Source organism: Artemia sp. Qi Xiang Cuo, chromosome 15, assembly GCF_049724085.1.
Source record: "Artemia sp. Qi Xiang Cuo chromosome 15, ASM4972408v1, whole genome shotgun sequence".
NCBI classification, from domain to species: Eukaryota; Metazoa; Arthropoda; class Branchiopoda; order Anostraca; family Artemiidae; genus Artemia; species Artemia sp. Qi Xiang Cuo.
The window spans coordinates 49219797-49246255 of record NC_142808.1 but is presented as its reverse complement, the minus strand read 5'-3'; the positions used below and the strand labels follow the sequence as shown (position 1 = coordinate 49246255).

At 34.7% G+C, this 26459-nt stretch overlaps 1 protein-coding gene across 1 annotated transcript in view; it reads left to right on the top strand.

Moving 5' to 3' along the window:
• The first annotated feature begins 6465 nt into the window (after nt 1–6465).
• Nucleotides 6466–26459, top strand: part of LOC148943776 (mitochondrial-processing peptidase subunit alpha-like) — a 78614-nt gene continuing 58620 nt past the window's right edge. Inside the window, 3 exon segments of the mRNA XM_089101237.1 lie at nt 6466–6483; nt 12025–12117; nt 15918–16090. Coding sequence (XP_088957363.1) covers nt 6466–6483; nt 12025–12117; nt 15918–16090 — 284 coding nt within the window.

Below are 26459 nucleotides of genomic sequence, written 5' to 3'. Positions count from 1 at the left end.
TTTACCGTGAAGCTATCAAAGAAAATAAAGAGATTTTTTTTTTAAATGGTATCAAGTTTTCTATTTCAGGTCAACTAGAGGTGGTATGAAACTAAATTAAACACTGCTATTTGTGTCCAAATTTTTAAAAGGGTGTATGTTGTTAAAAATTGTTGAAAAATTTTCTCCAGCATACAAATAGCAGGCCAAACTATAAAGTCTTAAAAAAACAAAAAGATTTAAAGAATTATTTTCTTTTTCCCTGAAAAGACTATGTCAATATAAAACGAACAGAAATTAATTTAAAAAAAAACTGTTTCCACAAAGTAAGTTTTTCAAAGAAAAGTAAAGAGCCCCATTAAACCAAAAAGGATCAAAAATAGAATAAAATAATCTACCAAGCGTGAAACTACCACAAATCAGTATTGATAAAGAAAAGAAATCCAAAACGAACAGAAATTACAATAAATAAACGAGTCAAACTCAAAACGAGCAGAAATTAACATGAGTAGGGCTCGAAACCCCTATGCCATCCCAAGGCCAGGACATAATTTGCACTTTACTGGAAAAAAATACAAATGAATGTGCATTGTCAGTTTAATATACATATACTGATATTTAGTAATCAAATGTTAATAATATTTGATTTATTAAAGTTATAAAAGTGAAAACATTTATATGTTTTATAGGTTCACAAACATTTATATGTCCTATGCAGGCGCACCTACAGGTAAGGCGTAAACTTACCCACCTAGATGTGGAAAAATACTTTTAGATTGATGTTTTGTTTTTCTCAAGAGAAAATTACCCTTAAATTTGAGAAAAATGTCATTTTGCATCTTTATGCAGAGAATAGAACGAAATCCTTGCTTCATCCTGTATTTTCCCGAATTAGTATTCGGGAATTGCTTCTTATTGCTTCTTTAATAAAAAGAATGTTTTTGTTAATTATACGGAACACACCCAAGAAGTAAAGTTGTGTTAATCCTAATAAAATATGCCAAAATATAATACTTTTGTTTATAATAACATAATTTGGGCTATATATTTGCACATTAGGGAAGTGTGGGGGTAAAGTAACTTAGGCTAACCTTACTCCACCCTCCTAATCTACAAATAAATAGCCCAAGCTATGCAACTCCAATGCATTCTGTCACCCGTTATTTGTGGCTAAGAAACTGGTTTTCATAAATCGTACATTATCCTTAGCATGCTTTCATCCCCAGACCTATCCTTGGGGGTTGCGTGGTCCATGTTAAATATGAGGGTATAGTTTTGTAACCTTTCAACTATGCTAAGCAAAATGGCTATCTCAAACTTTTGATCGGGTAATTTTTGGGGGAAAAAAGGGACGTGGGAGGGGGCTAGTAGCCATCCGACCTTTTTGGTCAAATAAAAGAGACACCAGAAATTCTAATTTCCTTTCAAATGAGCCGTCTCCCGTTGTTCTAGGACTGTTGGCTCGATACGATCACCCCTGGGGAAAAAAATACAAATATACACGCATCCGTGATTTGTCTTCCGGCAAATAATACAAATTTCAGCACTTTTGTAGATAGGGACTTCAAATCTTTACAGCAGGATTCTTTGATACGCCGAATATAATGGTTTGATTTTTATTAAAAATGTGTGACTTTTAGTGGGTTTTTCCTTCCTCTTTAAAAAATAAGGCACATTCTCACAGTTTCTTAGCCTTTTATGGGTAAAACTAAGTTTAATGAAACTTTCATGTTTGGAATCAACATAATAAGCTGATGATATATCGACTGATACCAAATTCCGTTTCTAGAGTTTCGGTTACTACTCAGTCATATTGCTCCATTCTTACAGTTCGTTACCGCAAACTGTTTGATATGTTAGCACATATCCTAAAAACTTGAAGAATAGGACGTTATCTGCGCTTATAAGGGGTTTCAATTACAAATAAGAAACTTTGAAGTTTCGATTAGATATTAGAAGTAAAGATTATAATCATTAGTTTATGGATAATAGATGCGTCAGTAGCAGTGTTACCAACACCTCAAAACAAAATGTACCACAAATTGCTTGAAAAATGTACCAAAGACATAAAAATTGTACCATATCCAAAATTTTTTTCCGCGTGTCACGCTTCGCGTAACACGCGGATCGTCGGTGACGTAAAGTACTATCTATGAAAATTTTGCATAAGACATTTTCATTCACTTTTTCTGTATTTTCATTTGGCCTTTAAAAACCCAATTTTTGCTAGTTTTCTTTCTTTATGAGACATTTTCATTCACTTTCTCTCTCCATTCCTTTGTTTTTCTTTCTCTTCTAATATAGTACGTTATTCCTGACAGTACGAAATTGTTCGGAGTAACATATATTATTACAGAAACATTTTACTACAGGCCAACAAAAGTCGTTTCGGCCATTTACGACCACTTATAGCACCGCTTGAAATTGATCCCAAATGACGATTTTAATACAAATCAGGGGCTAAAATTACATTTTAACCTTGTATTCTTACAGTATATTGCCGAGAAGCAGTTGCTGAGACCTGATTTTCCATTTAATGGTTTGTATAATAATCCCCTTTTCCATTTTATGAAGATCTCGATAGAGGGGTGGATTGTTCCTGTAGCCCTCCCTAATATGAGCTACCGCCTAAAAACAATACCGAAAAAAAATACTTTTTAAATTGAGACTGATTAAAGAAATGACTCTGGGGGTTATGGTTTGGTCTAACACGTATTGGAGATTTTAATGTTGAAATAATATTTTTTCTCCAAAATGCCTTTAAAAGATACTCCGCTCACCTTGTAAGGTCGAGTTTTGATATATCCCCACAAATGGTACAATAGAGGCCACGTCTTTCACTATTTTTTAAATCACATTAAATCATCTTTTATTTTTAAAACTGGAACTGGCTTTATAAACTTTGAGTTATCTGAGGTTCCAACTAATCTATACTAAAAAAGCTAAACATCAGAAAAGATTAAAAACACGACATTAAACATCACTATCTGAGTCAGAAGCCATGGTGGCACTTGCAGCTGCAGATTTTCAGTACCGTTTTCCAGTAGTTAGAACTAACCAAACATTTTAGGAAAACCTAAATTAAGCCACTTAATAAGATAGAGTGATAAAATTAAGTGTGGTAATTATTTAGGCATTAGTCCCGTGTCTGTAGGTAGTGAATTAGTTAGTAATATGATACTTTTGAAACTGAGAGATTCCGTAGACAAAGTTTTAAGAGAAGAACAATGCGGTTTTAGAAAAGGTAGAAGATGTGTCGACCAAATTTTCACTTTTAGGCTAATAATTGAGAAGTGCCTGAGTTTTCAAACTCCTTTGGTCCTCAGTTTTGTAGATTATATGAGCAAGCGTTCGATTCTGTTGCTGAAATAGCTTTAGCAAAGGTTTTAGACTTGTATGGTATACCAGACAAAAATATTATAGTGATTAGTGCTATGTACGAGAATAACACTGCTGCGGTTAAGGTAAGAAATGAGGTTGGCAGCTGGTTTTGTATTAAATCAGGCGTTAAGCTGGGTTGTGTTCTTTCCTCCTTTATATGGATTATTTTGATGGACTTTGTCTTAAGGAGGACAGGAAAGGCAATGGGAGACCACGGAATCAAATGGGGAAGAAAAAGTCTCCTGGACTTTCCATATCCTGGAGACATTAAGATGTTAAATTTTGAAAATTGTCCGATCCTCTTGAAAAGAGTTTATCTGTAAAACAAAGCATTTTATTCTCTGTTTTTTAAACATGAGTTCTTTTTACGATTTAGCCAACAGGCTTCAATAAAAACCTCACACTGTCTTTTTGTCATCAATCAATGCTGGTCTTCAAAATTCAGAAATTTCACAAATACAAGTACCAAAGAAGAACTTCACTGGTCATGAGATAAAATTGTTTTTTAATTACATTATCAAACAGTTCGTGGTAGAAAACTGTAGGTAAGGAGCGAACCGGCTCAATAGCAACCGAATCTCTAAAAAACTGGATTTTTTTACCATAGACATATCAAAAGAATTGCCTTTTTATGCTGATTTCAATAAGTTTAGTGTTGCCCATCAAAGGTTACGAGCCGGAGAAAATTTTCCTGATTTTTAAAAAAAGGGAGAAACTCCCCCTAAAAGTCAAGTGATCTTAATGAAAATAACACTATCAGATTCAGCGTATCAGAGAACCCCATTGTTAAGGTTTCAAGCTTCTATCTGCAAAGATGTGAAATTTTGTACTTTTTTGCCAGAAGAAAGATCACAAATGCGTGTTTATTTATTTTTTTTCCAGGGGTGATCGTATCGACCCAGTGATCCTAGAATATCGAGAAATGGCTCATTCAAATGAAAATTAAAAGATCTAGTGCCTTTTTTAAGTGAACAAAAATTAGAGGGCAGCTAGCTCCCTCCCACGCACCTTTTTCCCAAAATCGGCCGATCAAAATTTTGAGATAGGCATTTTGTTCATCATAGTTGAAAGGCCCAATAAACTTGCGTTCGGGTATAACACGACCCCTCCCCCCCAAACAGTCCCAGGGGATAGGTCCTTAGGTTATAAATTTGCCCATTGTTTGGGCATAGTGTTTGTTATTGAGATGTATGCATACATTATTGGGTGGGGGGGACACATTTTCTGCTGGGAGGTTTTCCAAGTGTAAATTGTCCGTGGAGAGGAAAGTTTCCTGGGAGTGAAATTTTCAGGGGATATTATGCACTGGGGGAATTTGCCAGAATTCTTATACAAAGTTGTTTTTTTATGTCTTGCTTTCTCTTTTGCGTCTCAATTTTATGCGCGGAGTGGTTAAGAGTAATTGTCAGGGGTGAATTTTCACCGGGATTGAATTGTCTAGAGGATATTTCCGTGGGGAGCGGGTTTCTCCGTGAAGGTGGGGCCAGATTTCCTGGCATTATTTAATAACGATCAGGAAAAAAAAAATCTTTTCAACTGAAAGTAAGGAGCAATATCAAAACTTAAAAAAGAGAGAAATGATTACGTATATAAAGGGGGTTGCCCCCTCCTCAACACCTGGCTCTTTACACTAAAGTTTGAATTTTGTCCCAATTCTTTAAGAATGACTCGTGAAAGACAAGGGCCGTTTAATTAGAACAATAGGCTAAGACGCTTTTTGAAGAGTTATATCAAAACAAAGATTTTTGAACTAGTAGGTTTCCGGAATTTTCAATCATACTATGAAAACGAAAGAAAAGAGGAAAGGAGAAAAAAAGCAAAAAGAAAAGGAGAAAAAAGGAAATTCATTATGCTCCTATAGTAAAAATCGATGCTTGATGGTCGATGATTCAAAAAATTTTTTTTGAGCATTTAGTAAAAACAAATGCATCCTAGTTAATTTTTCCTCTCCGATCTAGTAAATTATTTCAGGTCAGGGTGGCAACCCTGGAAATAGGTACAAAAATACTGAAATGTACCACATTGTATCATAATTTTGTAAAATGTACCAAATTTATGGGATTGTGCTATATTGTACCAATAGAGGTGAAAAGTACCAAAATGGTACAATTGTACCACGTTCGGCATCACTGGTCAGTAGTGATTAATTATATGGTTAGCACACCAAATGTTTGATCGCCAACCGAAGTCGGCTCTAGAAAAATACAAAACACTCGCGCTTTTAAAAAGTTCAATGCTTTATTTATGCACTTCATTGTAAACTAACTTTGCTTATCCTAATAAAGTAATAAAAAAATTTCTAGATCATTTTGTTAATGACGAATGTTACCCAAAATACATTAAATACTTTGAAATTTAATTCATAATGTACTTTTTTCACTTTTATGGTTCTATTTAATCTAATTTAACTTCATTCGAGTACTTATAGAAGAATCAGAGAAATTGGAGGCTTTAAATCTGTCATGTCTAATTCTTTTTAGTGTTAATCTTGCTTTAAATTCCTATAATGTAAACTGATGCGTCGGCGAGAGGGGGGTTGATGGGATTGTAACCAGTCGTGCTTCCCCCTTGGATGCCCATAAGCTGATTTTGGGGGGGGGGGCTAACCTTGTTTAATCGGCACTTCCAATGCTGTATAATAGAAATCTCACAACTAAATATAAAAATATAGGGCAGTGCCATTCAGCCAGGGGGGGGGGCTGGAGCCCGCCTGCGCTCCTTCATATGGGCGCCCCAGCTTCCCCCCAAGTCTTGAGAATTTTGTTATTCGCCTTTTTGTTTCATTTGTCTTCTGTATAAAACCTCTCCCTTCCCAAACAAACTTTTGATATCGGTGGCATTGGCACGGGCTTCCAAATGAGTTTTCCTCTTTCCGGCTCCTGATACACCTCTTTTAATGCCACTTGTTTCTTCGTACCATTTCTGGTTGTGCCACGTGAGGCAAAGTTGATGACGTGCTCTGCCTGGCGTGTACAATTTTACAAAGTAGACCACCGCTTGGTGCTGTCGGTTTTGGACGGAGTTCGTCGTAGGAAAGAATAGCATTGTAGAGAAGGAAATTTTTCAGAGATGAAGCTTTGCTGTCCTATAAAACTAGGCGACGAGATGACTGAAGGTGCAGAGGTCTGTGAGCATCCCTCGAGTGATATAAAAAATTGTTTGAAGTTTTAAAGGAGTAGAAAATGTTTTTTGCTGAGTAAATGTAAGTCGATTTTCCACCCAAAATCATCCCAGTATACATAAGGATTAATAAATAGTACTTAGATGAGAAAGACATTCAAGTGACAAACCTGCTAAAAGTCAATTTAGAATTCTAGGAGGATATTGTTATAGCTTGAACCATTATATGGGCATAAGGGTTTGTTTACTAGATCATAGCACGTGCTTTCTGGGGTTCATCTTTTTACCATTTTGAATGGCGTCTGGACTTCATGACAGTCTCCATGGACCCATCTTATTCCATGACTTTTTTTTGCAAAAGTGCTAATTCATAAGTTTATGATTTAGCACTTTTTATATCACTAAGTTTATTATATCATAAACTTAATTTATGACATGAGAAAAAGAAAAAAAGGTACTGTTGCACTAATTGGTACATAGCGCTATAGAGTGACCACAGTATATAAATTATAGGCAGTATGATCTTTCCCTATCTCACCCATTATAAAAAACCCGGACCGAGGTGCGAGTGCTCCAGAGAACGTAGAAACATAAGCGACATTAGATATTTTCACGGGTAGAGAAGTCAGATTTCTCTTGACCGCGAAACTTGGCTTCAACGTTGGAACACTAAATTTTGAAGAAACTAATTTATTCCAATACATATATGAAAATCGGTAATTAGTAGTGCAATGTTATTATTAGATGTTTTTAGGAATTAAAAGTAGGTTTCGAAATCTCAAGTTGGTTTCAAAGGCATTCTGAGAAAGTTTCTGCCAAAATACGTGTTTTTGGACCGCTGATGGCAGATCAAATGAGAGTTGCTGTTTGTACGCGCTAATGCAAGAATAAGTGGGAGGAGCTGTTTGTTCGCACCGAGAATGAAGAGTCAGAAATTATCTGCGGTAAACTTACTGCTATATCCCTATACTGTGAGACTGTCCAAGGAATGCAGTCTTGGAGACCCGTAAAGCGGGTAGTTGCTATCTAAATTGATCGCAAAGCGTGGTTTCTCATTGAATTTACAATATTTAAACTGCTGTTTTTTTGGTGTTTAAGGGGGGAAGGTATATAGGTTTGGTATTTAATATATGCTGTCCTTTACCCCACCCCCCTAATGTGCAAATATATAGCCGACATTTGTTTCTAAACTAGTATATATTCATTCTTTTTTTTACCATTTACCAAACTTGACTTCTTTTGTGTGTACCATTAAGTACAACAGTACCGAAAAAAAAACAAAGTTTTCCTCTTTATTACGGTTTTTTTTGCTGATATTTACCCCTATTTCTTTTCTTTATAAATTTAGTGTTTGCTACTATCATTAACTGCCTAATTGTAGGCTATATGGAGCTCTTTTTGACTAAAATTGAACTTTTGACTCCCCCTCCCTATTTTTATACATGAATGCAGGGCCATAGCCAGGATTTTTGTTCATGGGGGGGGGGCTTAGAAAAAAAATGTAGAAAACGCATCAGAAATTTGTTTATGTGCATTTTTGTTACGTTCTCACAAGCCCAACGAATTTTATTTTTTGGGGGGGGGGGGGTCGAACCCCCTACCACTTCCCTAAATACGGCATTGTATGATTGGTTATCCAAGTTTTCACTTAATCCTTTCCAAATATAAAATTTCATTTTGAAAATCCTTGATATTTTAAACCTGATGAATATCTTGAAGTAGCCTACAATTAAAAAGAAAATATGATAATTGATAAATTTTTTGTTTTGTTATTAAAAATATACAATACTAAAATTCTGCAGGTCTTTGTACCTAACAAATCAACAATTGTTTAATCGAAATAAGTGAAGACAAAATTGTCATGTATTAGTGTTTAAAAATCACGTCGTAGTAGGCCTATATAGTTGCACATTAGGAGGGGGGAGGTCGGGTTAAGGCATAGCATATATTAAATAAGTAACCTAACCTAGCTACCTTTCTCCCCCCCTAAACCCCAAAAGCAATAGTTAAAATATTGTAAACACAATGAGAAACCACGCTTTGCGATCCATTTATCAATTGCAAATACCAGTTTGACTGGTTTCGTGTAGTATTTCCCTCTACAGTCTATAGCGGTGTGTGACATAAAATGCATAAGTACCAATTATTTTATTCTTTTTTTTGTACAATGGAGTTGTTTACTTTTTCATGAAATAAGTAATTGACAAATACACACCCGTCAATCAAGACTGTTTTTACTTAGCTATCCTGTTACTAGCACTAGTCAAATTGCATTCATTGATAATGTTTATTTTTCAGGATGTAGAATAACTGATTGGCTAATTTGCAATTCTATTCTGGCGAGTCTCCAGTTCCTTGCGGAGGAATGAATTTTTATGCAAAATATCATATTTAGCTTTATTTCTATTGATCTACTATACAAAATCAACTTTAGTCTTATGATTAATATTTTGGAATAATGGAAAATTAAAATAGATATTCTTTTGTTTGGAATAACTTAAAAAAACAGCTCCTGTATGTTGATAAATGAAAAAGAATTAATTTTGACTGTTTCCTATAAATATGTGACCGAAGTAAAATAATATAATGTTTTGAAACGAACTGATATTTTAGCGTTTTAAAGCAAATTTTTAAAAGCTTCAAGAGATGAGAAGTGGATATCTCCGATTTCTCGTCCAGAAGCTCAGTTTTGGTCAGCTAAGATGGCAATTCCAATGGATAATTCATATTTATTCTGACGCCACTTTAGAGTGTTTAAATCTCATTAGTCTCACTCTGCAATGAACATTTACTTTATAGCATAGTATATACACATACTACGTATGTGTATGTGTTTATACTTTGACTTTTCGGAACCAACAACAATTTAATTTTATAAAACAAATGTAAAAGCTAATTTTTGTACATAAATATCTGCCCGCTCGTTTTGCAGACAAGAAAGCTCAACTTTCAAAGTAAAAATATATTTTCTTATACCTTAAAATACGTAGATATGAGAAAAAGCTTTTGAATGAGATATTAAGAATCTCTTTATGATGTTCTGGTAACCCACTAGACCTGTTGAAAAAAAAAAACAGGAGACAGATCAGTGCTACCGATGCAAAAAAGTCATTTTCCTTGGTGTTCAAGGGGGGGGGGACAGTAATCATCCTATAAAAGGTCTTGGACCATGCTTATTCCAATGGAATAAGTATTTTTCCATGCAGTTTTTTAATTCGATTTGACACCACTTTCAAGGTGTTTCCGGCTCTGTTTCGAAATCACCATAAATGTCTTTTCGCAATAAATTTTTACTTCTAAGATTAACGGAAATAATAGTTACCATTCCTGATTCAATGTCAGATGGCATTTTTTTTCACTAGACAGTTTTTTTGAAAACACGTTTTTCAACTTTTAATTACTATGGGCTGTAGTTCACTCTTTACTAGGTTGCTGCTGCCGTTGCAACCATGATGCTGATATTCAGTAATCAAAATGTTAATATTATTTGATTTATTAAAGTAAAAACATTTATATTTTTTCAGTAAAGTGCAAGTTGTGTTCTGGATTGGGAAGGCATAGGGGTTTTGAGCCCTACTCATGTTAATTTCTGCTCGTTTTGAGTTTGAAAAAGTTTGCCAAGTTTATAAATGGCCGAAAAACAGCGGCTTTTGTTAGCCTGTAGTAAAATGTTTCTGTTGTAATATATGCTACTCCGAACGATTTCTTCAAATACTGTCAGGAATAACGTACTGTATTAGAAGAGAAAGAAAAAACAAAGGAATGGAGAAAGAAAGTGAATGGAAATGTCTTATGCAAAATTTTCATAGATAGTACTTAACGTCACCGACGAAAAAAATTTGGGATATGGTACATTTTTTTGTCTTTAGTACATTTTTGATGCAATTTCTGGTACATTTTGTTTTGAAGTGTTGGTAACACTGCCAGTGATGCCAAACGTGGTACAATTGTAGCATTTTGGTACATTTAACCTCTACTGGTACAATCTAGTACAATCCCACAAAATATGGTACAATGTGGTACAGTTCAGTATTTTTGTTCCTATGTTTGCATTCTTTCATCTACAAATATTTTATTTCACCCTGATTTGTTCAGCATAGTCAAGATAAAAAACAGACAAGCTATATATATATATATATATATATATATATATATATATATATATATATATATATATATATATATATATATATATATATATATATATATATATATATATATATATATATATATATATATATATATATATATATATATATATATATATATATATATATATATATATATATATATATATATATATATAATGATTATTTTAATAATCAATGCATAAAATGATTCATTTTACTTGTAGATAGATAGTTTATCATCCTTTCATCCTAGGGTAGAACTAACGTAAATAGTATTATTTGTGGGTGGGGGCAATTGCAGTTGGGGCACTCGCAATTGAGTCAAGGTCTAAAGCTATGATATTGATTTGATACATTAATAAACATATATTGTTGTCAGATATTAAATAATCGTCCCATAGTTTATGCGTTGAGTCTCTTAACTAAAATGGCTGCTGACCACTGTGTTAGGTGAATGCTGTGAACTTGAGTGCCTCTTCTCTTCTGAATGAGATGACATATGGTTTCAGTCTGCATTTCATTACTCGGATTCTGCAACAGGAAAGGTGTCCTATTTCAGGCAAATTGCCGACTCATGTAAATATTGGGCTGTAGGCTACTTTTGCTCGCAGTGATTTTTTCTAGGCTTGATTTTTTCTGATTTTTGTACGATTTTCTTTTTTTCCAAATAACTCACGTGTTTTTACCGTTCTGATAAAAATACACTCCCGTCCACAATAAAAAAAAACAAACAAAAAAACATCAAATCACTTAACAGGTATATTAGCATCTGCTCCACTTTTGTGTAATTGATTGTCCTCAAAACCTGACTCCACGTGTCTTTGTTTAACATTGGTATAACTATGAAAAAACACTTATTTTAATCTTTTTTTTTGTACTCTTCTATTAAACGGACTCTTTTATGCATACCAGTCACAAAATAGACTGAGACGCGTGATGGAAACAGGTTTATAATGCCTTCTGGGATATAAACAAAGGCAAGAACTGTATTTAATTTATTTTTTTTGGGGTTTAGGGGCGGGGGAGGTACCTAGGTTAGGTTACGTATTTAATATATGGTATGCTTCCCCCCCCCCCAATTTGCAAATATATAGCCCAAATTTGTTTCTAAACTAGTATATATTCATCCTATTTTATTTTGTTTCATTAGCATTAACCAAACTAGCACTAGGCTATATAAAAGAGTCCGTTTAATAGAAGAGTACCTTTTTTTATATGTAGGTCGTAATGCTGTAGGTTATAATGGTTTTAGTGCTTTAGCTTTCATCCTATCCATAAAGCTATATAACTATGGATAAAAGGTAATAGATTTTACTTTTTTTTTGTTTGGTATAGGCCTTTTCCCATACCAACTCTCGTTTTGTAATTCTTTTTAATACTTCTTTTTTCTTCATTGGGTTTTAATGTTTTTCAGGTTGAATTTGCCCGACAAGTTGTTAGCTACGAACTAGAAAATGTAAATATTCAACCAAATCAGGATCCAATTCTTCTGGAACTAATCCATGCTGTAAGTTTTTTTTTTTTTTTTTTTTCCGAAAGGAGGGAACATGGATTGAATCACAAATTTATTCGGGAATTATTGGAAATGCAATTCGAGAATTAATTAACTAGCTCATCATTTGCACAAAACTGATGAGTTTTTTTTCTTCGGTTGTGAATGATGATTCTCTTGTATCCTTTAGGCAATATTTTTTTTTTCAATCTGAATTGGTGTACCACGGGATATCTAATTTTTATTTCGTATTGGATTAGATTATGTGCTCTTGAGAATTACGGGTACTCGTAACCGATTAGAAGCAATTAAAACTTTAGCCGATTTTTTTTCTATTTACTATTAGATTCCAACCAATTGCACATACACTTTGGCTACCAAGGCCGTATCTCGGGGAGGGGGGGGTAGGTCTTTTTTCCAACCTCTCCCTCTCAAATGTTTGTCCGATTCGTAAAAATTTAACAAAAAATTTTCCCCCCTCCCTCCGAACAAAATCCAGGATGCGGCCTAGTTGTCTACGATAATTATGCGAATATATAGTTTTGCATTTTCTCTTTCTCTCTCTCCACTCTCCCTTTACCCTCTTTCTCTCTCTCTCTCTCTCTCTCTCACTCTCTCTCCCTCTTACTTTTTCATGGTCTATATTTTTTTTTCTTATTGGTTTTATTTAAGAATCCCCTCCTCCCTCCAAATAAAAATAACCCACGTATATACGGGCCTGTGTCTGACTAATAAGAGAAGTAACTATGGGGATACAGCAAATGAATAAATCCATCCCCGTATTCGGTATAACTTATTGCAAGCAATTGTAGTTGATTTTCATCATTAGCAGCCAATGGCAACCATTCTCTTTGAAAGATAAAAGTTTTCATTGGCTATCAGTGATGAATTGTCTTTATGTAATGTATTTCTGTGTACTTTGATGCCTAACACCCAAGACCATATCCAGGGGGGTTAGGGAGTTGGAATGCCCCTGAAATGTTTGTCCGACTCATAAAAAACGTAACAAAAATGAATATAAACACATTTTTGATGCGTTTTTTAAGTTTTTTGCCCCCCCCCCCGAAAAAACTCCTGATACGGCCCTGCCTACACCTATAGGAAATTGATAGTGTGCATTAGCTTTAATTTATCTGAATATTTCGGAAATTTTGATAATCCCTTCGTTGCACGTATAATGGAAGATCTATTATTTAGCCAGTAACATATAAAACCAGGTAAAGGTCTCGGCTCCTCAATGGAATCTTTATATCAACTAAAAGATGGTGGTGGTAAGCTTTCTAGGAGGAAAAAAAGCAAAAACAAAATAAATAAAAAAAAGTATTCTAAGCGTAATGACATCTCTTTAATAGATTCCTATAATAGTCATTTAATTACCATAAAAAATTGCTTAGTTGATGACAATATTGTGACCCACTTCGCAGCAGCTTGCAATAACAGAAAATCTTGCCAAATGCTTGGCAATGTTAACAAAGTAAATTGTTCTTCGTTATGTGATTGACAGCTCCTTAACTGGTTCACACACTAGCCGTATACTAATATTTCATTTTTACCAATATCTGCAGATATTTCCAATGACCATGCTCCTGTTCTTATGAGCATTTATTGTGCTCTTAATTGGCTCGCCAATAAGTGCGCCATAAAAGCCAATAGGGAAAGTCAGACGTGGAACGCAAATCCAAGGTTGGTCCCGGAACTTCGTACTTGTCCACTTGTCAGAAATCAAAGTTTGGGTTCCAAGTATGGCTTAATTGTGACAGACCATGAATAGGCCTGATTGTGACCGACTATGAACAGGCTGATTGACCATGGTAGGAAAAACGCAAATCGTGTATTTGCCAAAGCTTTAAACAAGCACAAAAGCAATTGCATAACATATTTTTCTGAAAGCGTCAACCAAAATCCTTGTGGAAACTTGCCCTGTGAACCAAACGTAATGCTAAGTTTGATTCTGCTCCTGGTAAAAATGTTTGAAAGACCACCGCCACCGAAAGTTTTGACCTCCCTTCTCCAATCTTAGTGCAGAAGATACTGAAACGCTTAACTGCAGCCTTCAGTGTCCTGCAAATGGTGATCGTGTTGCAATTCGAAGTATGGTTACCTCTGGTATAATGAAGTTGGAAAAGAAATTGAGTAAAATGCTGATAATATCTGCGGAGCTGCTCTTGATTCAAGTAGTGATCATCTGATTGACCAACCCAAGCTTACTGTACCGAATGATTTTATGGTACAATAAGCTCAGGCTGGTAGCCACGATGCATTCAATACGATGGTCCACGAATATATCCTGTATTCGGCCTATAAGGTAGGGGTCAACCTTTACGTTATTTTTTTGTAAAAAGTGACTATTTTTTTAATTTTTTGTTTTTTTTTATTAAAAAAGGCACTAGAACTTTTAATTTCCGTACGAATGAGCCCTCTCGCAAAATTCTAGGACCCCTGGGTCGATACGATCACCCCTGGGGAAAAGAAAAAAGGCAAACAAATAAACACGCACAGTAAGTTTTTCTGACACGCTGAACCTGATGGTGTGATTTTCGATGAGATTCTTTGACTTTTTGGGGGCTATTTTCCCATAGTTTCGAAAATAGGGCACACTTTCCCAGGCTCGTAACTTTTGATGAGTAAGACTAAACTTGATGAAACCTATATATTTAAAATCAGCATAAAAATCCGATTCTTTTGATGTATATATTGATATTAAAATTCTGTTTTTTAGACTTTCGGTTACTATTGAGACGAGTCACTCTTACTATACAGTTCGTTAACACGAACTATTTGATATGAGCCTATCAGGATTTATATGGTAACCTAGCAGTCAGTATTTACATTCTTGGTTTGAGTTATATACATGTTATCTTATCGGTTTATAAGAGATTGAGACTCTTATAACGGCTTGCCATGCCATTACGCGCCTCGAGGAGAATTTTAAATGATCTATGCCGGAAAAGTGGTCTTAATTTCAACGCAGCTATAGGATTGAAACTCAGTGAAACTATTCTTTTTAAATGGAATGATTCGATTGATGTTGTATTAGATCTAGAGATACTACGGTTAAGCCAGGGTCTTCGTTAACTTATTAGGGCCTCCCATTCGGGACTTCTGTGCGAGATACCCGCTTGCTCATTGTTGGCCCCTGCAAAAATGAATTCATACGTCATATGGTAGCAGTGTTGGAAGTAAATCTGTTTAGTCGCATAATTTAGCTAGGTTATGTAACGCAACTGCGCGACCGCATATTCTGTATGTTGGTCCTTTCTGGGGAATGCTTCAGAAATATGATATTAAACAAATTCTGTTGTACTGCTTTTTTATGCAAAGTATCTGTTGAAGCTACCTTTGTGGACACGCAATTCTTGTATTGACCTTTATTATAAAGTTATAAAACCATAGCAGGTCGTTCGAAAACATATTGATAATTTTAGAGCAATGTTGTCGTACGAGTGGTAGTCGCTCCTGCGGCAGTTGAGTTCATCTAGTGTTTTCATGCACTTTTTATGTATTTTCAGGGTTGCGTATTCAGTCTCTTTTCTTCGTTGGGTTATGTTTTACTCTGTCTTTGTCCTCTCTTGTAGTGACGGGTTAGAAAACAAATTGACAAATATCAGCAAGTCATTTAATCTATGCAGGCCCGTGTATTAACTGAAATTGGATTAACAAAAAAAAAATCTCCCTTTTTGTAGTTTTAAAAAGTAGTATCCCACTTGTGGATATCAAAACAGGTTTCTCAGTTGAAATTTTCATACTCTTTCTATATTCCTGTGTCATTTACGTGTGTTTGTGTTATTATTCATGAACTGTCTATCCCTTTTTAGGCCGCTTGGAGGGATAACACATTGGGCCTTCCAAAACTATGTCCAGTGGAAAATATCGATAAGATTAATCGGCATACCCTTTTTACATTTTTAAGAAGTCATTTTACTCCGGAAAGAATCGTACTGGCTGGTGTGGGGGTGGAACATGAAGCTTTAGTTGAAGCTGCACAGAAGTAAGTTTTTTGCTAAATTTGCTAACTCCTCCTTTAATTTCTTACATTGAGGTTATAATTTCTCAGATTTAACTTAGGATCAACTAGCTGTGAAGCCTCTCAGACAACAGGTATGAAAAAGAAAGACAATTTTTATTGTACTCTCTTTTGCTTGGAACGAATAAAGACTATCTTACGCCATCTCCATAATACAAAGTTTTGTAGTTGCCTTGCCCCTCCCAGTAAAACTATGCCTGATAGTTTCACTCTTATTTCCCAGTCATGAGAAAAAAAACGAGGATTTTTATCCATTCACCATTAGATTTGAATAATACTGGAATTTGAATAACACTAATTCGTGCTATTTTAGTGCTAATTTTTCGTTGAACTTTTCAGCCAATGAAAATAATTCAGTGATAAATCTGATTGGCTCAAATTAGCCCTAGCTAAATCTCGGTATTACTAAATTCCATTCTGAGTGGGCCTTTATAAAAATAATGACTTTAGAAATACTTGTTTACAAAAAAAAACAAAAAAAACAAAAAAAAACAACAAACAAACAAGAACACCCTATCCTTTAAACAAAACGTCTTATCCACTCACATGCGTAAAATAATTAATATTTATTTTTCATCGCAAATGCAAATTTTACTCAGAAATGAATATATTCTAAAATTAAATTTCTCATGTTGAGTTTGAGCCTAGGACCTAAAGATCGCGAGTCTAGTCCTCCACTCTCTGTTACTCAAGCCTTTCTGACGTTGTCTGATATATATATATATAGTAGATTAACCTCCCTAAGGAATTAACTAGCAAATATAGGTGTCACCTAGTTTATGTGACTGTTTGAGCCACCGAGAATTTATGTGTAAACACAAGGCAGTATCCAGAATGGGTTGGGGGGTTTTGAACTCCTCCCGAAATGTTTCTTTGACTCGTAAAACTGCAACAAAAATTCATACAAGCAAATTTTTTATACGTTTTTAACCTTTTTTTACCTTCCCCCCCCTCCCTGAAAAAATTCATGGATGGGTATATTTGTAGGCATCTAAGAACGTGTAGCGCATGTTAGTACCCACCTCTCTTAAATAACACTGACAAAAAAAAATGAATAGATTGGATGTAAGCAAAATTTATTTTCAACGGCGAAATTGGAATCGTTGTGATTGGCCTCTATATGTGGCCACGCTTGCAAGCCTGCTGAATACCATTAATGTGCCTTATAACCTCCTCTGTTGCGGAGTTACTTCACCCAGTGCTCGTTTGCAATTGAATACGTATTATCATCAAATCATTTTATGTTTGAAAAAAACCGAACAAGTAGCTGTCCCAATTGAACGTATTCGGTCCAACACGCGAAAGTTTGTTTGGAATTATGACCCTCTTTTGAAAAAAGCGAAAAATCAGACCAAGCTATGGTTACGTATTTGGATTGCTTGTGGGCGTCCCTCTCGTGGTACTGTTTTTGATATTAAACGTAAAACGAAAACGGCTTATAAAAGACAACTACGGTCCGTCCGTGAAGCTGGAGTTAATTTTCCAAACAGTTCGAAAGAGTGGAAGTTTGTGACGAATTCTTCTAAGTTTACTGATTATAAGAGTGATAATATTCCGCAATCAGCTTGGATCCAACATTATTCTAATATTTTTTCCTGTGTTAATTTCGCTGTACATAGCCGATATTCCCAACTCCTTGCTAAGTGCCTTCCCGAAAAAATGCAACAAAAGCACGTCCCTCCTATGTCAGCTGATATAATTACTGATTCGATTAGGCGGCTGAAGTCTCAGTCTATTAATATTGATGGTATAAGTGTTTTTCATTTACGGAAAGATTCTCGGGAACTAGTATAACATTTGCAGCTACTTTTTCAAATGTGTCTTTGCTGTTCTTTTGTGCCTGATAGTTTCCTATGTGGTACTGTTGCCTCAATTGTAAAGAGAGGAAAAGACGTAAATAAATGTGATTCTTATAGGCCTATTACTGTCGCCTGCAATATAAGCAAACTTTTTGAATATGTGCTTCTTCCTTATATTATTGATTTTGTGAATTATGATGCTAATCAGTTTGGAGTAGTAATCAATGTTATACTTTGCACGCCCCAATAGCAATTCCTATGTTATTTGCATGCCCCAATAAACAATTTTCCTTAAATTAGAATATTAGATAGATTTCACATGTAAACGAGAAACTGCCGGTGATTTAGACCTAATTTTCTCACACATAAAAGAGACTCGCATCTCATTAGTCCAAATATGCATGCTAATTCGATTTCATCTCGTGACATATTTTTACATGTCAATATACTTTGCATCTTTACGAATGACAAGTAACAATTTTCCTTAAATTAGAATATTAGATAGATTTCACATGTAAACGAGAAACTGCCGGTTATTTAGACTTAATTTTCTCACACCTAGAAGAGTCTCGCATCTCATTAGTCCAAATATACATGCTAATTCGATTTCATCTCGTGACATATTTTTACATGTCAATATACTTTGCATGCCCCAATAGCAATTCCCATGTTATTTGCTTGCCTTAAAAACGAAATTTTTGTGTTAAATAAGTAGTTCTTGTGTCTTTTAAAAGAGCTTTACGGGGTTTGAGAGACTCAGTTGCATGATTCCGTGTGGTTTTTCTTTACTTGGTGCCCATTAAAAATGAAATTTTTGTGTTAAATAAGTAGTTTTTGTTTCTTTTAAAACAGCTTTAAGGGGTTTGAGAGACTCAGTTGCCTGATTCCGTGTCGTTTTTCTTTACTTACTGCCCATTAAAAACGAAATTTTTGTGTTAAATAAGTAGTTTTGTATATTTTAAAATATCTTTAAGGGGTTTGAGACTCAGTTGCCTGATTCCGTGTGGTTTTTCTTTACTTCGTGCCCATTGAAAAATAAATGTTTGTTTTAAATAAGTAGTTTTTGTATCTTTTAAAATAGCTTTACGGGGGTTGAGAGACACTGTTGCCTGATTCAATGAGTTTTTTCTTTACTTTGTGCCCATTAGAAACGAAATTTCTGTGTTAAATAAGTAGTTTTTGTTGTCTTTTAAAAGAGATTTACGGGGTTTGAGAGACTCAGTTGCCTGATTTCGTGTGGTTTTTCTTTACTTTGTGCCCATTAAAAATAAAATTTTTGTGTTAAATAAGTATTTCTTTTTTCTTTTAAAAGAGCTTTAAGGGGTTTGAGAGACTCGGTTGCCTTATTCCATGTGGTTTTTCTTTACTTGCTGCCCATTAATATCGAAATTTGTGTGTTAAATAAGTAGTTCTTGTATCTTTTAAATGAGATTTAAGGGGTTTGAGAGACTCGGTTGCCTGATTCCATGTTGTTTTTCTTTACTTGGTTCTCATTAAAAACGAAATTTTTTTTTAAATAAGTAGTTCTTGTATATTTTAAAAGAGCTTTACGGGGTTTGAGAGACTCGGTTGCCTGATTTCGTGTTGTTTTTATTTAAAATCTGCCCATTAAAAAAAAAATTTTAGTGTTAAATAATTAGTTCTTGTATAAGTTAAAAGAGCTGTAAGGGGCTTGAGAGACTTTGTTGACTTATTCCATGTTGTTTTTATTTACTTGCTGACCATTAAAAACGAAATTTTTGTGTTAAATACGTAGTTCTTGTATCTTTTAAAAGAGCTTTACGGGGTTTGAGAGACTCGGTTGCATTGTAATTTCCTTAATTTTCTTACAAGAAACGAGCTTTACGGGGTTTGAGAGACTCGGTTGCCTGATTCCGTGTGGTTTTCTTTACTTTGTGCCCAATAAAAAAGTAATTTTTTTCTAAAATAAGTAGCTCTTGTATCTCTTAAAAGAGCTTTACGGGGTGCGAGAGACTCGGCTGCCTAATTCCGTGTGATTTTTCTTTACTTGGTGCCCATTAAAAACGAAATTTTTGTGTTAAATAAGTATTTCTTGTATCTTTTAAAAGAGCTTGACGGGGTTTGAGAGACTCTGTTGCCTGATTCCATGTGGTTTTTCTTTACTTGGTGCCCATTAATAACGAAATTTTTGTGTTAAATAAGTAGTTTTTGTATCTTTTAAAAGAGCTTTACGGGGTTTGAGAGATTCGGTTGCCTGATTCCGTGTGGTTTTTCTTTACTTGGTGCCCATTAAAACCAAAATTTTGGTGTTAAATAAGTGGTTCTTGTATCTTTTAAAAGAGCTATACGGGGTTTAAGAGACTCGGTTGCATTGTATTTTCCATAGTTTTCTTACAAGAAACTAGAGTTTACGACCAAAAACCCTTATTAGTTCAGATTTTATAGAAATGGTTTTATTTTTCGATCTGAAAATAGACTAAAGTTTCAGATTTGAACCAGAGAATTGTATTTTCCATTATTTTCTTACATATTTGTAAATGATTAACGATAACAAACATGTTTTCGACCAGATGGGTTTTTGTAAGCACATTCAGCATAGCGTGAGCTATTTTTTTTTTATCATGAACCCTTTAGAGACCAATTTTATCAACTTGGAGAAAGTTCAAATAGAATCGTTACTGATATTGATATTAGTGCGTAAACTACAAACTGACAAAAATATCCAGAACTTTTTTTCTTATAGCCTTGACTTTGAAGACATTTCTTCATCTTAATTGGCTTTAGAAATATCATGCAAAATAAAACTAACCAAACAGTAGTTCATTTGTCGAATTTTGAGCAAAAAAAAGGATTTTAACACCTGATTGGCTTGTTTGTATTCAATTTAAAGCCAGAGAAAAGAAGGAATTTTTTCAGCAAGGACACTCGATATCCTAAAAGTGTTTGATTAAAATTTTTACCTTGAGAATCGTTGCTGTTAGCAGAATTTCAAAAGGATCGTTTATGAGTGCTGACGTATCTGATGAAATAATTTAGTTCGTATGATAATTTTTTTTTTTAATGCCGTAGTTTTTCAGTAAGGAAACTCGGTATCCTAAATGTGTTTGATTAAAAATTTTATCTTGATAATCGATGTTTTAATTATAATTTGAAAAGGATTATTTATGATTGCTGGCCTATCTTATGAAATAATTTATGTCGAATTATAAATTTTATTTTTTTTTTTTTAATGCAATAATTTTTCATTAACTTTTATTTTGTGTGTTTTTTTTCTTCTTTACTTATTGATAATTAAAAAACAAAGAATTTCAGTTAAATAAATAATTATTGTACCATTTAAAATAGATTTACGGGGTTTGAGAGATTCTGTTGTTTTATTCTGAGTGATTTTTTCTTTACTTGGTGATATTTCAAAAAATTATATTTTCTGTTAAATAAATAATTCTTCTACCTTTTAAAATAATTTTAAGGGATTTGAGAGACTCTGTTGTCTTATTCTTTTTGATTTTTTCTATAATTGGTAGTCATTAAAAAAGCGAGGATTTCTGTTAAATAACTGATGCTTGTACATATTGGAATAGCTTTACGGGGTTTGAGAGACTCTGTTGTCTTATTCTGTGTTATTTTTTCTTTACTTGTTGATCATTCAAAAAGCAAGGAGTTCTGTTAAATAAATAATTCTCGTACTTTTTAAATTAGCTTTACGGGGGTTTGAGAGAGTCTGTTGCCTTATGCCGTATGATTTTTTCTTTACTTGGTGGTCATTCAAAAACCGAGGATTTCTGTTAAACAAATAATTCTTGTATCTTTTAAAATAGCTTTACGGGGTTTGAGAGACTCTGTTGTTTTATTCTGTTTTTTTTCTTTCTTTACATGGTTATCATTCAAAATGCGAGGATTTCTGTTAAATAAATAATTCTTGTACCTTTTAAAATAGCTTTACGGGGTTTGAGAGACTCTGTTGTTTTATTCTGTGTGATTTTTTCTTTACTTGGTGATCTTTCAAAAAGCGAGGGTTTCTGTTAAATAAATAATTCTTGTACCTTTTAAAATAGCTTTACGGGGTTTGAGAGACTCTATTGTTTTATTCTGTTTGATTTTTTCTTTACTTGGTGGTGATTCAAAAGGTAAGGATTTCTGTTAAATAAATAATTAATGTACCTTTTAAAATAGATTTACGGGGTTTGAGAAACTCTGTTGACCCCAGCAATCAAAAAGTAAATTATAAAAAAAGTTTCTTTACCTATTGAATACACAATAACGAAATTTCAGTTAACTTTCATGCAAGAAAATTATGAAAAGTACACTTCTCCACTTCAAATTTGAAACTCAATTCCAGTTTTGGATACGCAAAATGATGAGGACTGATTGCTCTAATTCAAATTTTTTTTTCATAAAAACCTACAATTTTTTTCTTTTTTAATTTCGAAATTATTCAACTTTATTTTTTTTATTTTTTTATTTTTTTTTGTACGTATCTTAAAATAACAAAATATGTTTACGGCTCTAACACTTGTACTCTATGATTTCTCAGAGACACGATGCGGCTTTACCATTGGTACTCTTTGGCCGGTTATCGACACTACCTAGTTTATTACATGTATTAAATCAGTATTTTTTACGCAGTGGAACGATAAACACATAAGTCATATCTTAAAAAAAAGTGAAGATGGAGCATTTTAATAAAGTGTGTTCACATGAAAAGTTAATGTAGCATTGAGTGTCAACAAGGAGAAGTATTCAAACTATGAAACAAGTAAGAGTGGTGGCACTATTGGAAATGTATGCTTGCATTGTCATGACAGTAAGGAATTAAATTTATTTGGAATACCTAAAAGATTCCGTTGTACAAATGGTTGATATGCCAGATTGAGATCTCCGGAGATGATTGCACTCAAAGAGAATGCCAACATAAAGATAATCGTTGATGATAGAGGACAACTCCTTGCTACTGTTGCAGGTAACACATTACCTACTGAAAAATCCAATCGTCATCATTTAGGTATTAGCATTCAGCGGAAGCTCAATAAAAGAATGGCGTACGCTTCTACTAATGTCGTAACCCATATTATGTCTACGTGCCGAAAATCTTACCTGTGTAAGAATTAACTGACAATAGACAGTGAAATTACCAGAAAAATAAAAAGAGCATTGACAGAAAATATCACTATGGAATATAAAGATGAATCGATGATAAACAAAGCACCAGCAAACATTACTGCCATTGATCAAACAGTCAATGAACCAAATAATACCAAAGATGAAAAGTATATTGACCCGGTTGATGACACACCAGTAAAAATTGTACATGACTTAAAATGTCATAATGATTATTCTACAGATTACGAACTAAGAGAAGACAATAGCTACAATATCAAGAGAGAACATGGTGAACTATTTTAGGGAACAAATTCAAAATGCCTAAAACTGATCACTGATACTAATAGTGTATAAAAATGGATTTTTTTATTAATGTTTACATAGCATTAATTGATTAAAAATATATTATGCATTAAATAGTTATTTTTTCAAGCTTTTGAAGGTTTTATAGCATATCACTCACTTTAAAGATATATTAAAACATCAGATATGTACGAAAAGGACTGTACCTGAATTTACTGTCACACACATTGGATAAAATTGACGAAATCTAGGTATCAGAATGCATAAATTCTGTATCGATATCCGTTGTTGGATATGTCATTATGGCAGGATGAAAAAATTGTTACTAAGTAACTAACAAACTCTTTCCTGAATTCACCTCTGGGATACAAAATACATAAATTTCGTTCACGGAATTATGAAAAAAAAATTGAACAAATTACTTATTACTATTTATTATCGATTGAAGTCGCTTCCTAGACAGACAATACAACAATTTCACTAAATCTAAGTATAAGAGTGATTAAATTCTATATCAACATCCATTTCTTGAATAAATTGGAAATAGTTGACAAAATCTAAGTGTTAGAGTGAATACCTTTTATGTATCAACATTTTTTGTCAGATACGTCAGATAAAATTGACAGAATCTAAGTGTCAGAGTGAATAATTTTTTTTTCAACATCCTTTGGTAGATTAATCAAATACCATAGACAAAATCTAAAACTCAGAATGTATAAATGCTTTAACAACATCCTTTATTGGATATGTCAGATACTATTGACAAAATCTAAGTATCAGACCGCCTAAATTATATATCAGTATCCTTTTCTGGGTTACATAGGATAAAATATTGTTTAAAATTGAACGAATATATGTATCAGATTTATTAAATTATGTATCAACATACTTTCTCAGGTACATGTGAATAAAATTTACAAAATCTTATTATTAGATTGATTAGATCCTATATCAGCATCCCTTCCTTGTCTACAATGGATAAAATTTACAAAACCTAAGTATCAGAGTGAATAAATTCACGATCAAAATAATTTGTCGGATATGTCAGATAAATTGTACAAAATGTAAGTATCAGAGTGATTAATTTATATATAAACAGCTCTTTCTCAGAAACATGGGATAAAATTGACAAAATCTAAGTATCAGAGTGAATAAATGCATTATCAACATCCTTTAAATGCATAATCTAAGTACCAGAGTGAATAAATGCATTATCAACACCCTTTGTCGGGCTATGTCGGATAAAATTGACAAAACCTAAGTATCTTACTTTACTTTAATTTCGGGGGGAACCAGACGATAAACTGTCCTGTCTAGCGCAATAAGATCTTAGAATAACTTATAACAACCATTTGGACAGATTGACTGCATCTTCCGTAATGATTTCCCCCCAGTCTTTATCCCTTCTCTAATTATTTGTCTCGAAACTTCCCCCTTGGCCTGGGTCCACAGTGTATTCTTGCCGTAGTTTCTTCTTTTGTCCTCCGGGTTTACGCTTCCAGTAGGGGACTGGTTCGCAGACAAGGACGTCTTGACATATCGTGCCTTCGGGACGGCGCAATGTGTGGCCGAGGAGCTTCAGGTGACGTATTTTAAGGATAAGCGATAGCTCCTCTGACTGGCCACAGCGACTCCTTACTTTACTATTGGAAATCTTGTCCCATCTCTTAATGCGCAGGATGTAACGAAGGCAGCGGTGGTCGAACACGTCCAAAGTTCTCGCATCTTCAGTCTTGATCGGCCATGTCTTGCAAGCATACAGAAGTACTGCTCGCAGAGTTGCACCATAGATTCTGACTTTTGTTTTGGTTGAGATCTCCCGTCTGGTCCATAATGTTTTTTTCAGACTATTAAACACTCCCCAGGCTTTTGCTATGCGGGCAGAGATATCCCTTTCAGCTCCGACCTCTGGTGTTATGATAGAGCCAAGATATTTGAATTCCTCAACGTTTTCTATTGGTTCACTGTCAAGGGTAACTTGGCAAGGAGCAGGTTGGTTGAGAGCCAATAATTTAGTCTTTGCGCTGCTGATGGCCAGTCCGATGCGCTTTGAGACCTCATAGGTATCGTCGATCATGCCTTGTAAGCTGTCGGCGGTATTTTCCAGCTCAGCAACGTCGTCTGCGAAGTCCAGATCTGTCAGGGGCTGGAGGAAACCAGCTATTTGTCTGAAGACTATTCCGCTGTGGTTTCTCATTGCATTATACATGATCCAGTCTATCGCGTAGTTGAATAATATAGACGAAAGGGGGCATCCCTGCTTTACCCCAAACTCCACTGGAAACTTAGGGGTGTCATTGCCGGAAACACGGACGCAAGTCTCAGTGTCCTTATACGCACTTCGGATTATCTCAATGATCTCCTGTGGCGCACCGTCTTCAGCCATAATTCTTCATAGCTCCTCTCTGATGAGAGAGTCGAAGGCAGCTGCAAAGTCAATAAAAGCGATGAGAAGGGGTAGATGAAACCTGCTTAACTGCTGAAAGATGAGGCGAATCGTCAATATCTGTTCTGGACAGCCTCTGCCTGGTCTGAAGCCTGCTTGTTCAGGACGGGTTAACTTGTCACGTGCGTCTTTGAATCGATTAAAAAGAATGACGTAGAAGATCTTCAGGGCATGGTTAATCAGGGAGATACCTCTATAATTTCCGCAAATGGGCTTATCTCCTTTTTTGTATAGCGGAACGAGGACTGATACTTTCCAGTCTTTTGGGAAGGTCTTCTTCGTCCACACCTGGACAAACAGGTCCGTTTGGCGGCATTGTAGAGTTGGTGAGGCCTTGAACATTTCAGAAGGGATCCCATCCTCTCCAGGAGTTTTATTGTTTTTCATGCACTTCAGCGCTTTTTGTACGTCCGCAATACTGGGCGGATCGAGGTTCATTGCGTAGGGCTCTCTAGCAGCACTCGAGAAGGCAGGTAGATCGCACGGGGGTTTTACAGGGTTCAGTAGCTCAGAAAAATGCTCTCTCCGGTGTTCTATGAGTCCTTCTTCTGTTCGGATGAGTTCTTCGGACTTATCTTTCAGTGTGTCAACCGTTACAGGAGCTTTTTCTGTCGCTTCTTTCAGTGGTTTGAACATTTTCCTGCTGTTGTGACTCCTGGACGCTTGTTCCAACTCATTCGCCAGATCTGACCAGTACTGTTCTCTGTCCTGTTTCAGTGACTGT